At 37.4% G+C, this 16,522-nt stretch overlaps 1 protein-coding gene across 1 annotated transcript in view; it reads left to right on the forward strand.

Moving 5' to 3' along the window:
• Positions 1-715: 715 nt before the first annotated feature.
• Positions 716-16,522, forward strand: part of LOC149771379 (protocadherin Fat 4-like) — a gene marked incomplete at its 5' end in the record, with an annotated part of 34,203 nt that continues 18,396 nt past the window's right edge. The window contains 5 exons of the mRNA XM_089948520.1: positions 716-838; positions 4,388-7,040; positions 7,632-9,227; positions 12,039-13,622; positions 15,155-16,386. Coding sequence (XP_089804646.1) covers positions 716-838; positions 4,388-7,040; positions 7,632-9,227; positions 12,039-13,622; positions 15,155-16,386 — 7,188 coding nt within the window. The remainder of the gene's footprint in view (positions 839-4,387; positions 7,041-7,631; positions 9,228-12,038; positions 13,623-15,154; positions 16,387-16,522) is intronic.

Consider the following 16,522-nt stretch of genomic DNA (forward strand, 5'->3'; position numbering starts at 1 on the left):
CAACATCATTATAGCAACGTGTATATGCAACATCATTATAAGAACGACGTGCATATACAACATCAATATAGGAACGTGTATATATAACATTATTATAGAAACGTGCATATAAAACATTATTATAGGAATGTGTATATACATCATTATAAGAACGTGTATGTACAACATCAATATAAGAACGTGTATATGCAACATCATTGTAAGAACTTGTACATACAACATCATTATAAAAACGTGTACATACAACATCATTATAAGAACGTGTATATACATCATTATAAGAACGTGTATATACAACATCATTGTAAGAACGTGTATATACAACATCATTATAGGAACGCGTATATACAACATCATTATAAGAACGTGTATGTACGAGATCATAATAAGAATGTTTTGTATACAAGATTAGTATAGTAACGTGTATATTCGACATCAGTATGGGAACGTGTATGTACAATATCAGCATAGGAATATGCAACATCATTATATGTGTACATACAACATCATTATAGGAATGTGTATATACAACATCATTGTAGGAACATCAACAGAGGTTTCCTTTAAATTCACAGAAGAATACACGAGGATGTTATATCTCAAGAAGTCAGTGTTTTAGATATCTAGGAAAATTACTTCCAAGATCATCACTGGTGTTGACTCGATATGTTTTTGCAATTTCACATGGACTACAATTCATCTTACTTTTTTTCAGATAAAAATGAGTATTCTCCCACCTTTGAACACGGCAATTTGGTTTACAACATATCGGAAAACGTGCCTATAGGAACATTTGTGGGTAAAGTTAATGCAACGGACAGGGACGCGGGTCAAGCAGGTAAAATTTAATCATAGTGACAATGCTTGTATGTATGTATGTATGTATGTATGTATGTATGTATGTACGTACGTACGTACGTACGTATGTATGTATGTATGTATGTATGTATGTATGTATGTATGTATATGTGTGTATGCGTGCGTGCGTGCGTGCGTTGCGTTGCGTGAATGCATGCATGTATGTATGTATGTATGTATGCATGCATTTGCTCTAGGATTTATGCATACATACGGACAGATCGATAGCTATCTGAATAGATAGAAAGACAAATTATGACGGACTTCTACACAAAAATCTTATTTTCAGTAGGATACATTTTCATTAGGATACATACGTACATACATACAATTTGATACATGTCTATATATAATGTGGATACGTTTGTTTTTGTCGTACGGATGTAATTGCGTGCAGCTTCATTTTGTCGTTTTTTTTAGCTCACTTTGAAGTCTTTCAGCCCCATGGACTTTAGTCCTTCGTGTTTAGCTCTCATGGTCTTTGAGCCCAACTCACTTCTGTCCTTCGTGTTTAGCTCACCTGGTCATTGAGCACTCTAGATTTCTGGTTTGTCCTTGTCTTTCATGTTTCACTCACTAGGTCTTTGACCTTAATGGACTTAGGATTTGACCTTGACCTTCATGATTAGCTGACATGGCTTTGAGCCACATGGACTTCTGGTTTGAGACTGTCCTTCGTGTTTAGCTTACCTGGTCTTTAAGTTATATGATCTTTTGGTATGACTATGTCCTTCGTACGGTGTGCGTACCTCAAAAATTGCTAGTTATTACATTAGAGCCTTTTATTTCTCAACAGAAACATGGTATCATCAAGACCTTGGACATGTTACATTATGAATAACTATTCTCAGGCTCTGGCCCCACGACCGCAAAAATCATTCAGCTCAAAATTCGAACGCCTGTTTAGCAAATGTCAGATCAGTGATCCGTCAGATGTCAGAACTTTGTCTGTGTCTGAATGTGAGTGTGAGAATTGTTGTAATCTGATGTCAACTTGGTTGACTTTGTTAATACCCCAACAACTATTTCTTTTGAGAAATTGATTACACTTGGTTATATGACCAAATGTCATCATAGCTTTTTAAAAGTCCGGTTTCTAGAAAAAATATATTGTCATTAATAAAGTCATTTGGCGTTTGATCACAAGAGTTTGTTGCCCAATCTAATAAGCTATATTTATGTATAGAGTTTGATTACATGATCTTTGATAACCTTATATCATAACGATACCTGCCATTTTTAGTATTATTCGTATCGGAATGAGGTGATCTAGCTTCAATGTGCAACAACCACAGGGGCTGGATTTAAGAATAAATATGCAATCGATACCAATCCTAATTGATATATGAGGGCCCCACATATTTTATCTTTGACCTTGGACGTATCCACTTACCAACGAGATGGAAATAGAGATCACTCAGTTCCCTACTCTCTTCCTTCAGTACCCTTTATAGTCCCTCTCATCTGTCCTTCAAGAACTTTCCCCTCTGCCTCGCTAGAGATCACCAAAACACCTACATATAGCGTGAGATTTTGTCTCCTTCGAATATGTTCCAATATCACATTGCATTAGGAATATTAGCCTGCTACCTCGCGAATCCAGCCATACTAAAAGACGAAAATCGGCTTGTTGTCTGAACGCTCTGGTGGCCTAGTGGTTATAGCGTCCACTTCGGATGCAGAAGTCGTTGGTTCGATCCCCGGCTGGGTCAAACCAAAGACTTACAAAAAATGGTACCAACAGCTGCCTCGCTTGCCTTGGCGTTCAGCATTAAGAGGTTAGTGTTAGGACTGGTCGGCCTGGTGTCAGGATAATGTGACTGGGTAGAACATCATGCTATATGTCTGCGGCATGATGCCCCAGTGCTAGACATCACGTTAAACCAGGGGTGGGCAAACTATAGCCCGCGGGCCGCATGTGGCCCGTCAAGGGTTTTCATGCGGCCTAGGAACAAGTCATCATTCGCACTGACTCTGTATATGTTAATCATTTTATCAAATAAATGTGCTTCTTTTGAAGTTTAAGTTTAAGTTTTCAAATATTAACAACATACTAACAACTGAAAATTAATTAGATGTTATTTAGAAAAACCGTTTGTTTTTGCTATTTCAAATATTAATTAATTTACTTAATGAACTATGCGGCCCGCGACAAGGTGTAAATTTGTGTATGCGGCACTTGCACTGGAAAGTTTGCCCACCTCTGCTATAAACTGTCACACTGCAGACATCGTAGCGATATGACTGAAAAATTGTTGAGGCTACGTTAAAATTCCAAATCACACACACACACACACACACACACACACACTTATCTTATTGTCTAGTTTTAGATAGACAAACTCTTGGCCAGTATCGTGCTATTTTGTATATTTATTCCACGTATTGTTCTTTTATTTAGTGTAAGATAAACATATATAAAAGAGATTTGGTCTGTTTCTACGGACAGAAAGATAGCATCAAATCATGTATCGCAAAAGAAGTGTCTCTTTATTCCATAAAGTACTTCCTCCATCGTCAAAAGTCTCTTTTCGCTTAAGGGTCCCCTTTGCGCCTTCATTTTGTAAGAAATTCAAGCTGTAGTACTAAATGAAGATATTTTTCTGCATAACCACAATCTCACACAAGCCACATATGCGTCTGTGGGCTGGGTGGTCAGGCATTTAATTGAAACTGCGTTTGTTGCGAAGCTAAAAAACAAAAATCAGATTGTGAAGAGTTTTGTGAAAATAGTAAATAAACAGATAAAAGAAAGCGTTGTACTAGTGTACAAAGTGAGTCAAATAGGTTTTCGCTCCCGCACATGGTGTTTAGTGGTCTATTAACTGCCTTTTCGTTACTATCTTGTCGCTTCCATCTTTAACATGGCTTTTGTTTAGAACCAATAGTTTAAATTATATTGACAAGAGCTAAAAATATCACGATGATTTTAGAAAAGTATTTTAGCGTCAAAACGTTAAATACGTTTGCTTATTTATTTGCTCAAACGTACTTCGGATTAGACCGGTGAGTTTAGTGTTCTTATTTCTGCAATTGTTTAAGCCCGGGTTGTATATCATGGAGAGGCGCTTTTAAGTCCTACTTCAGATATCGAGGAGATAAAGTCATCTTTAAGATATTAAGAAGATCAAGTGATCCAATCAAATGTACAATAATAATTACGTATTGGTATGATCAAATATCAACTAAAACTACACCTGTTATAAATACCAATTTGTGAATTTTACATTCCACCAACAATGAACATTTTGTGTAACGTTCAGTCTAGGACGGTACGCCTCATGTCGCATTCGACTGACGATTTGACATTTATAAGTTGATGTTTTTATATATAGTGAGACAAGTAAACTATTTGTAAATACAAAAATATATATTTATCCTCCATATATACTACAACATAGGTGAACATATTGAAAACACTAATTGTCATGGTTAATCACGAAAAGTTCAATGAATATTGGTTTTGGCCAATTTGAAAGCATAAGCTTTTGATACGTACACCTAAGCTATTCTTTTCATTATTCTTTAGGTGTCATAATCTTTAGCAAACCCCACTGGGATTGGCTGAACTGGTTTCAGATTGATTGCAGGACAGGTGTGATAACGACTCGAAAGACGCTAGACTCGAAAACATATTCGGTTGTGTACTTGCAAATTATGGCCTTCGACGCAGATCCAACCCCGCACTCAGCATCTGTTGTGGTTTCGGTGTTTATTACAAGTATCAAAGACAGCAGTCCTGTTTGTGATTTCAGTGTGTACGAGTACACCGTTCTGGAAAACGTAACAACAGGAACGGTGGTTGGCAACATTTCTTGCTCAGACGCAGATGGAAACAACCTTACCTACAACATGTTATCCGGGAATGAAAGAGGGCTTTTCTATTTAAATGTCCTCAGTAACGGAGTAGAAGTTATGACAGTGGGCGAATTATATAAAGATACGCAATATATTCACCAACTTTATATTCAGGTTTCCGACAATAAAAGTGACGTATATGTGAATGTCACGATCACAGTTGAGGATATCAATAACAGAGCCCCAGATATATTATCAACAGGGAGTCTTCTTGTTGATATTAGCGAAAATACAGACATAGCAGTGAAAGTTTATGAAGTAAATGCAACAGATGCAGATATATCCACTGTTATATTGTATTATTTCATCACATCTGGTAACTCTGAGAATAAATTTTGGATATCTGAAACTACAGGAATCATTCAGCTTCAAAACTATTTGGATCGAGAAAAAACATCGTCTTACAATTTAACAATAGAGGTAACAGACGGAAAGAATTTTGCTTCTTTGACAGGAACAGCTTCATTAATAGTTACAGTGAGCGATTTCAATGACAATTATCCCGTTTGCGACAAAGGAGTTTACATAGTATCTGTTGATGAAAATGCAGCCATGTCCACAATAATTGCCTCACCGTCTTGTTATGATAATGACAGCTCATCCCAAAATCTCCTGTTCGTTATATCTTTTGGTGCCAACGGTATGTTTTCAATTGACAACTCAACTGGAGAAGTAACAGTATCGAATACTCTTGACTATGAAAACACGACCAGCTACCTTTTGACTGTTAGTGTAGATGATCAAGGCTCCCCGCCATTGACATCGACGATTGAAATATCAATATGGATAAATCCAATCAACGATAATAACCCTGTTTTCTCCAGGAATTATACCGTTTATGTGGCGGAAAATGCAAGCTTAGGTAGCGATGTGATACGGGTTACTGCCACAGATGAAGACTTGGGACTCAATCACGGTACTGTCAGGTATTCCATCGCCTCAGGAGATATTCAGTCCCCATTTTTGGTAGATTCTGGTGATGGAACTATCAGGGTCGCCGGTGCGCTAGATCGAGAAGCGATAGCAACCCATATATTGATCGTTGTGGCCAGCGATTGCACATCGGGGTCACCAGATGAACGGTCCTCCAGCACAGTGGTTACTATCCATGTTACTGATATTAACGATAACTACCCGGTATTTAATCCAAGCATCTACAGCACGACACTGCTAGAAGATACAGTTATTGGTACTACCGTAATTCACCTGTCAGCAACAGACATCGACGATGGTTTATCCGGAACGCCAGGTCTTTACTACAATATTGTTGGTGGAAATAGCGAGGGGAAGTTTAATATGTCAGGTAATTACGTCATTTTGCAAAGTGATATTGACCATTCCACAACAGCACAATATCATTTGAAAATTCAAGCCAAAGACCAGGGAAGTAAGCCGATGAGTTCATTTACCTACCTCAACGTGAAAGTTACCGCTGTAAATGAATACAGCCCATTCTTTTATACAACAGTAGATACTATATTTGCCTATGAAAATGCGTCCGTTGGAACAGCAATATACACTTTCTCGGCATCTGACAATGATACCAGCAAATATGGTGAACTGAAATATGCTATTGTCGATGGGAACACGAATTCAGTGTTTTATGTAGACGAAGATAGTGGAGACTTATTAGTATCATCACAGTTAGATTTCGAAAATGATCCAAAGTTATATAATTTGACCATTGAAGTGACGGATAATGGTGGAGAATCCAATAACAACTTTACCAATAGGTTATGGATAGTTGCACAGGTGATGGACTCGAATGATAATACACCCGTGTGTATCAGCGGTGGATTACCAACTAGCAACTATACCATGTACATGGATGAAGATGTTGACTCTGGTTACATCCTAAGGACTGCGATCATGGCATCTGACCGCGATACAGGTATCAATGCAGAAGTGACATTTTCCATCGTTAATGGCAAAAGTTCTGGTTTGTTTTCTATAAATAGCTCCACGGGATTTCTAGCGACCAGTGCATCAAATTTTGATTATGAAATCACGAAAGCATTGACTCTCCTGGTGAAAGTATCTGATAAGGGTTTTCCATCTTTATCGACTGAATGCCGTGTGCAAATAATATTGAATGATGTAAATGACAACGCCCCTGTTTTCCAAGCAATAGATTTTACCATTAGTGTTTCTGAATCATCTGCAATTGGCACTACAATAACCACAGTTACTGCGAGTGATGCTGACAGCAACGTCAACAACAACAATGTGTTCAAATACTTGCTAGAGTCGTTGTATTTCATTATCAACTCTACATCTGGAGTAATAACATGTAATTATACATTGGATAGAGAGATGACGCCAAGGTATCTTTTATTTTATTTAATTTTTCAGTTGCTTACCAGTCTTATAGTAATCGCTCATGTATATATGTGTGTTCAGTACGTAACGATCCAGTTCTTAATGCATGCGAAATATAATACTAAATGCACTAAAAAATACCCCCATTTCAACTCTGGTCCATTGAAAATGCTTTTTAGTAAAGTTTCTGTATTGCAACAAAACGAAAGTTGTATATGTTTTATAATTTTGTCTATATTTATTAATGCACCACACAGGTATTCAAACACGTTTTAGAAAGCATGTTTCTGCAAGAGAGTCAAGAGCAACTAAGATATAATTATATTCCATACATTATTTTGATATATAACACTGGTAAAATGAATCAGTTCCAAATAATATGTGATTATTTCAAAGCATTTTTACAGTTCGTTATCTGCCATTTTGAGTACATCGGTCATCAACCGGACATATGAAATTATGCTCATTGAGTATTGATAACGTTATGTAGCAATTCAAAATTAAAGAATATATGCCACATATATTGTAATACAAGTTTTTGTTAAAAGAAAGATATTTATACCAGATCGCGACAAAGATCTTTCTTGTCGTTGCAGCTATATACTAAAAGTTTATGCCATTGATCAAGGAGCTCCACAGCTGACTGGAACAGCAACAATCACAGTTCAGATTGAGGATATTAATGACAATAACCCCGTCATAAGCGGAACTTACAACACAACAATCTACGAAAATATAGACGTTAATACAGAAGTTTTCAAAATATTAGCAACTGACAATGATATAGGCAAAAACAGTGCATTGACATTTGCTTTTAAGTCCGGGATAAATGATTTTTATTTCAAAATCGACCTAACAACTGGTTCTATTCGGGTGAGAAATGCATTGGACCGCGAAACCATTGATGCGTATTTGTTAGAAATTACAGTATGTGATAACGGAGATGCCCCCAGGACTGCTTCGATAAACGCTACGGTCATAATCCTGGACGTGAATGACAATCCTCCAGTTTTCAGCCAAAGTGTTTGTGAAACATCTGTCATGGAGAACGAGCCAATTGGGATTACTGTACTTCAGGTCCATGCGACAGATGAGGACCTTGGCATCGCGGGAACAGCAGGTCTGATATACAGTATTGTTGGTGGGAACAGTAATGACACTTTTATCATGGCTAGAAATAACATTGTTCTTTCCAAGGACATTGATTATATGACGTCATCCGAATACCTTCTTAAAATAAAAGCTACCGATCAGGGACGTATTCCTTTGATTTCATATGCATATGTGACTATCTCTGTCGTCGCCGTTAATGAATACAGACCAAATTTTAATGTTCGTGAAATCTCGATAGTGATATATGAAAATACTTCTGTTGGAACGACTATTTTTACATTTTCTGCCACAGATGAGGACACAGGTCAGTATGGGAAAGTGAAATTCTGGCTAATCAGCGGTAACACACATGGACAATTTACTATAGATGAAACTTCTGGTGACTTAATGGTAGATTCACCGCTGGACTACGATTCTTTGCCACGGATTTATAATCTAACTGTTGGCGTGCAGGATTTGGGAGATTATGCCAACAACACGTTCACAGACAATACATGGATTACCATTGCTCTGCTAGATGTTAATGACAATTCTCCAATATTCATGTTCAATGGTTCGCGGACAAATACTTACATTGCATCTATTAACGAAGATGCTGTGATCGGATATTTATTTTCCGTGGGAATAAATACTTCTGACATTGATTCGGGATTAAACGCCCAGGTAGTTTATTCCATGGTAGGGGGTGATGGATTATTCCACTTCAGCATAGATGCTTCCACTGGTGTATTGTCAACAACATCTACGTTTGATTATGAAACGAAAACGATATACTCAGTGGTTGTGAGGGCTACTGACAGAGGGTCTCCAGCATCTTCATCCAACAGCCTCGTGAAGATACAGATAAACGATGTCAACGATAACACTCCGTTGTTCCATATTACAGATTGCTCCATACGTATATCTGAATCCTCAGCTATAGGGACGAGCGTTACTGTTGTCATTGCGACAGATGCAGATTCAGAAGTTAATGGTAACAATGTGATAATCTACGCCTTGACTTCTTCATACTTCTCTGTAGACCCATCATCTGGAATCATCAGTACAGTTGCATTATTAGACAGGGAATCGATGGCTATGTGAGTAAAATATTTTGATATGTGCAATATTTTTATAACTGGCCAATATCCATGCCTTTTAATTCCTTACAATAGGCACTGAATTGACGCTTTACAAATTTCATTTTTAAAATAATTTAGTAGTTGAAGCATATGCGAACTATTAGGGATGCAAGGATACTCCCAAAACCTCCTGCGATATATTGCGATATAGCAAACTCATATTATAATACGTATTGCAATAAAGTAACACTTAATGATAATAATTTAAAAAATCACTTTAGCATTTTCTACCTTGCAAGACTTCAAATGGTAATCTAGTAAATTGAACATATAAAAATTAACATAAAAATGAAACAAGCCTACAAAAAACTGAAGGCAATAAAATTATCGGCAAATAAAAATCTCACTGCCGTTTTAGTCTGTATTTTAGTTTAAACTTCACAGGAGCATTATTTAAAATGTCTCAGCACATTTGAACTATCTTTCTCATTTTTTAGCAAGATACTAAATAAATCACTGCACATTTTTCATGAGGTAAATTAACATATCATCAACGTCTAAACTCAGAGCAACCTTCTGTGCGGTAACAATATCTCCTGCTGTACTAAAGACACTCTCCGATGGCACGGAAGTTGAATGAATGCATAACCTTTTCCTGGCAACTTGTGCAAGGAATGGAAACTTGTACTGCTGAAGTTAAAACCATTTCAAAGAATCATCATCCAATATTATTAGGGATTCATTCATGAACAAATCAACCTCTGCTTCTACATTCTTTTACAATCTCGTGGTAAGCGTATATCTAGCAGAAAAAGAAAATGTGGATTTTGAAATAAAATGGAAAAATTTTGAGGAATATACAGATGAAGGCAAGACCGTGAAAAAATCGCGGTACGGAAAATCGTATTGCTGTATGTATTGCCAGATCAGCAAACAGCAAAGCGCAATATACCGGTATACCGATTTATAGTTGCATCACTATGAACTATTATCTGGATATAAATAAAAGTGATGGACTGATTAGCCTAAATCTACATCAAAATACTCTAATGAACGTGCCAAAATTACAATGACCTTTCAAGACATGTGATTGCTTAATGAAAATGTATTACTACGTAACTATATGCAAAAGACCTTGAACAGTTTGAAGTTTAAGAATAGGTGATGACGTAATATAGTTAACCTCAAAATGGTATTTAGAAATATTCACAAAGTGGATTTTCCTAATTCCATGCAATATGGTGAAATAAATGTGTTTTAAAAATGACGACAGTCACTAACTTTGCCTTAACAAGGGAATTTCTCTGATAAATTTAGGTAAATGAAACATTTATTTTATGACCATGCACGGAATATACCAAAATATATGTTCCTCCTTGCTATAAATAGCAATATGGTATATTGTCTGCAGAAGATAGATTGCTTTGTCCCTTGGCTAGCCTGTACTGAGGCAGATAGTTTGGTATGTTCCTTACCTGGCCTGTAATGAGACAGATATGTTGGTCTGTTCCTTTCTTGGCCTGTAATGTCGCAGATAGTTAGGTCAGTCCCTTACCTGGCCTGTAATGGCAAAGAGTTTACTAGTAAACTAGTTTGTTCACCAAAGAAGATTGTAAACGTTCTTGCAAAAGAGATTGTAGATGTCCTTCCATAAAAAGGAGCTTCGTCATGGTAGAAATATTGAAAGAAAAGAAATCCTCAGGGAACCTCACCAAAATCATATGGTCTACGGAGACAAAAAGCTGTTAAGAAAATCGTACCTATTGTGAAAAAGAAATTCTAAATTCATGCTCCACGGGACCGAATTTGCAGTAACGTGCAGACGTGGCATAATCGTCTGGATGTCTTAGATTCAAAGCTACACAAGAGCATTATATTTACAGTTAGTAACATAAAACACCGGTTGTCTTGCTGTGGTAATGGCGCGCTGTACATGGTCTAAGAACTCGTCTGAAGTAGCAACATGTACTACTTCGGAAAGAGAGCATTCTAATTACTGACTGTCCTGGAGAAGAAGTTGTTCTTGTGGGGCTCTAAGTTTTTCTGGGTCCTTTATTGTGTGTGTGTGTGTGTGTGTGTGTTTTAATGTGTGGATGCTTGGGGGGAGAAGGGGGTCCCATTCAAATTGCAGTCATAGGTTTTGATTCTGCAAATGGGTTTGAGGCTGTAGTCAGCTAACTTAGTCAGGGTCTGGTTGTTTTCTGCCAAGAAAAATGTTATTACAATAAATTGTTTTAGAAATGAATGCTTTCATAGTTAAATTAGTTGATCAGGAGAGTTCGTTTGATTGAATAAGGCATAAAAGAAGCATCCACATTTTATTGTTATACGCAAATATACTGGGTGAAGTAAATAAATGCGGAAAATTAAAAATCTTAGGAATTACGAGAAACTTTTTCTAAAAAAAGACAGCAATGATTTCTACCAAAAAGAATTCTGAAGATTTTGTGTTGCATATTAAGCGGGGTCTGTATTTTCTAAAATTAACATAAAAATGGTCAATAACCAATAATGATATCATCAAGATAACATAAACATGTTATTTATCTATAATGTGAAAGACGGTAAATGATAATTGATTATTTTATATAAATATCATATGTGTAAATAATCATATTCTGTTTTCTGTTTATTGTTATGAAAATATAGATTGAATTAGTTACTGATATTATTTCATGCATATACCTTTCTTGTGATACGCGCAATCTCTGTTAGAATGACTTTACATCCACCCATCGATCTGTAATGACGAAAATTAAAAGCTGACATATATAAATGGAACTATACTCTCAATTCTTAAATAACTGTATAATGACCTCTCTATTTTAGACACAATCTGACAATCCTAGCCATAGATCAGGGGTCTCCACAACTTACCGGGACAGTAAATATGATCATACTGCTGGAGGACGCCAACGACAATGCCCCTGTGATAAGCGGAACTTACGATACATCCATCGCTGAAGATTTGGCAGTTGGTAATATAGTTTTAATCATTACAGCAACAGACAGCGATATTGACGAAAATGCAGAACTAGTATTCACCATATCTTCTGGAAATAATAATTCTGAGTTCAAAATAGACTCATCAAATGGCATTATCAGAACTGAAAATAATTTAGATCGTGAAACAATATCGTTGTATTTTCTTGTCATAACGGTTTCAGATTCAGGCACCACTCGGCTTAGTGTCACAGTTACAACGACGGTAACAATTTTAGATGTGAACGACAACAATCCAGTTTTCTCTCATGCAGCATACAGCGTGTCGGTACTAGAAACTGTTGGAACAGGATCAACCGTCATACAAGTAAATGCAACAGATAAAGATGAGGGTATGTCTGGTACACAGGGTCTCCAATTTAGCATTGTAAATGGAAATACAAATAGTGTTTTCACTATGGCAAACGACTTAGTTGTCCTAGCAAGTGACATCGATTATGTAGAAAAATCACAATATCTACTAAAGATTCAAGCCTCTGACCAAGGATCGCCTACCCTTGTTTCATTTTCATATCTAACCGTTAATGTTCTCCCTGTGAACGAATATTCTCCACATTTTATCAATGGTAAGCAGATTTTGGCAGTTAGTGAAGACACACTGGTAGGCTCAACTTTGTGTGTCATCAACGCGTCAGACAAAGACACCGGGCAATATGGAATTTTGAAGTACAGCATAATATCGGGCAATACAGATAATGTACTTTCAATAGACGAAGACACTGGAGCACTGACACTATCTTCACCTCTGGATTTTGACACATCGCCTCGGAGCTACAATGTAACTATCCAAGTGCAAGACTTAGGAGATGGTATCAACAACACAAATGTAAATTACACCTGGTTTGTTATGGACCTGATCGATGTAAATGATAATGCACCAGTATTTTCAAGTAATGAGTACAATTTCTCCGTTTACGAAAACGAGGCTGCTGGATACACTTTCGCAACAAGGGTTATTGCAACCGATGCGGACTCCGGACTAAACCAACAGCTAACCTATTCCGTTTTATCGACAGGTGGAACATTACCATTTGATATAGACCATTCGACCGGCGCTATATCAGTCAACATGCCAAGCTTGGATTATGAATCCAAAAGGTTATATTCCTTCAAGATTAAGGCATCAGATAACGGGACGATTCCGCTGTCTTCTACGTGTCAGATGACGATATGGATCTTAGATGTTAATGACAATCCACCATCTTTCCAATCATCAGATATAATTGGCAGTGTATCCGAAGCAGTTCTGATTGGTACAAGCGTCACACGGGTTGTTGCCACAGATGCTGACTCCAGCTTAAATAACAACAATATATTAGTATATTTTCTTGAATCAGCCTACTTCACGATGGACGCAAACACTGGTTTAATCTCAACGAGGGCAACTCTTGATAGAGAATCGAATCTCAGGTACTTGCACTATAACAGCCAATGGTCAACCTCTTGTATAACCATTAAATACTTACTCTCGGGTTGCACACATTACGAAAGCAACTATGTACTTGCTCTCTGTTGTATAACCTTACGAAAGCAAATATGTACTTGCTCTCTGTTGTATAACCTTACAAACGCAAATATGCACTTATAATCCTTTGCACGCTGCAACAGATAATTCAACTGCATATTGTTTTCATGAACTAATGCACCGAAGCCAAGCTCTGTTTACCCTATATACACGCTTTTAAGTCGGGTCCAAGTGAAACAAGCTTCATATATCCAGATATGCCGTTGCATTATGCTACAGCAGCTTGGGATCTGTTTTGTTTGCAGTTTGACCTGACTTATGAGAGAGTACATACAGTAAGACAAATTGATTGATGAAGACATTATAAAATGAATTACACTGTGTAGCTTTTTCGTGCACTGTAGTGATGGTGATGAGTTGTAGAAAAGAAATATTATTTTATCATGGAGAATTTAGATAATGCAACATGTTAAATCAATTTGTTTGTTTGATGTAAGCATAGCACGTTGTACGTTTTCACTAATATATTGAATAAGCAGCAGTGGGGACCGTCACATCGTGTTTAGCTACTATATTAAATAAGCAGCAGTGGGGACCGTCAAATCATCGTGTTTAACTAATATATTAATATAAAGCAGCAGTGGGGACCGTCACATCGTGTTTAACTACTATATTAAATAAGCAACAGTGGGGACCGTCACATCGTGTTTAACTACTATATTAAATAAGCAGCAGTTGGGGACCGTCAAATCATCGTGTTTAACTAATGTATTAACATAAAGCAGCATTGGAGACCGTCACATCATCGTGTTTAACTAATATAATGAATACACAATAGTGGGGACAGTCAAGTCATCGTGTTTAACTAATGTATTAATATAAAAGCAGCATTAGAGACCGTCACATCATCGTGTTTAACTAATATAACGAATATTCAATTATGGGGACAGTCACATCATGTATTTTAATTAATATAATAAATAAAAAATAGTGAGGACTATCAAATCATATATTTTCATTAATATATTCAGTCTACTGGTCTCACACAATGTTTGCACGGTGAAACATGTATCACTCTGGGGCCCCGAGTGGCCGAGTGGTCTAAAGCGCTCTCCGTTACGGATCACTGCCATCTCACCTCTGTCTGCGTGGGTTCGAGTCCAGGATTCGGCCAATGTGGGTATGTGAGTAAACTTGCCAGTAGCTTCTCGTGGGTCGGTGGTTCTTCCCGGGGGTTTCCCGGGTTCTTCCTCCACCATTAATACTGGCCGCCATACATAGCCTATCGTGTGCTGAAAAGTGGCGTTAAACCCCACAACAACAACAACAACAACAACAACAACATGTATCACTCTTCCAGCAGCGGTGTTAACAATCGTACAAGCTTTGCATTAACTTTTTATGATAAAAATTTACAAGTTAGATGCAGGAAGAGGTCATCACGAACTTCTGCATAACACTTGTATTGATATTCCAGTCACAAACTGACGGTGATGGCGATAGATCAGGGTTCTCCACACCTCACGGGTACAGCAACTGTTACAGTCCTTGTCAACGACGAGAATGACAATGACCCTGTCATCGTGGGAAACTATCATGCATATGTTCGTGAAGATTCAGTAATCAATACTGAAATAATTACCATTAATGCTACTGACTTGGATGCAGGTACAAATGGACATGTGATATACAGCATTTCTTCTGGAAACTTGAATGATTGTTTTAAAATCGACTCAACAACTGGCTTGATACAAATTAAACGTGGCTTGGACAGAGAAACTGTCGATGAATACTTGTTGGTAGTTCAAGTTGAAGACGGAGGATTACCTGTTAGAAGTTCGACTCTTACAGCGACTATTACTGTTCTTGATGTGAACGATAATATTCCATCATTTAGTTCTACATCATTGTTCTTTAGTGTCCTTGAGAATGTACCTGTTCATTCCACTGTTAACAGGGTACTAGTGACGGACAGCGATCTTGGTACCAATGGTACTTTCTCTATTTCTATTGTAACCTTTTGGAGTGGAAACCCGTCGAATTTCATCATAGATTCGTTATCAGGTGTTGTTACAACGTCAGGTGCAATAGATCGTGAGGCTATGTCTTCATATAATATTCTTCTCAGAGCGGTTGACAAAGGAATTCCAGCATTGTCAGCGTATGCGAATATGACCATATCAATTGCAGATATGAACGACCATGCTCCAGTCTTTGCTTCCAATTCCTACTCGGTATCGGCTTTAGATAACCTTGATATCGGTACAAGCGTGTTGTCAGTTCTTGTAACAGATGCTGACAGTGAGGTCAACTCACAGATTACATTGATGATCAATAACTTAACCACCATGGGCCTTCTGGCATACCAGTACTTCGGTGTGAATTCATCCACGTCCACCATCTTTTTGAAACAGCTCATTCAGACGGATGTTATCACGAGCGTTACGTTTAGCCTTATAGCCACTGATGCGGGAACACCTCCATTGTCTTCATCAGCCACTGTTACTATCAACATCTCTGATGTGAATAACAACCATCCAATCTTTGTTTCCACCAAAATCGTGTCCGAGATCGCATACAGCGACGATTGCCAGTTAACGGTAGCAACAGTCTCTGCTACGGATGCTGACTCCGGAGTGAATGCAGGTGTCGAATATTATTTTGTACAGAATAACTACCCCGATTTATTCAACTTGGATTCAATCACAGGTAATTTCGAGATAAAACGTGTTCAGATCAGAAACACAGTAAAGTGTTAATTTCGTAGTCCAATTATTTTGATAGAAGTTTATGAGGACCTCCATCTTATCTCTTTTATCCTTCTATGACCTTTATACGTGCTTTT

This window comes from Sinohyriopsis cumingii, unplaced genomic scaffold, assembly GCF_028554795.1.
Source record: "Sinohyriopsis cumingii isolate HCF-2022 unplaced genomic scaffold, ASM2855479v2 utg001887l, whole genome shotgun sequence".
NCBI lineage: Eukaryota > Metazoa > Mollusca > Bivalvia > Unionida > Unionidae > Sinohyriopsis > Sinohyriopsis cumingii.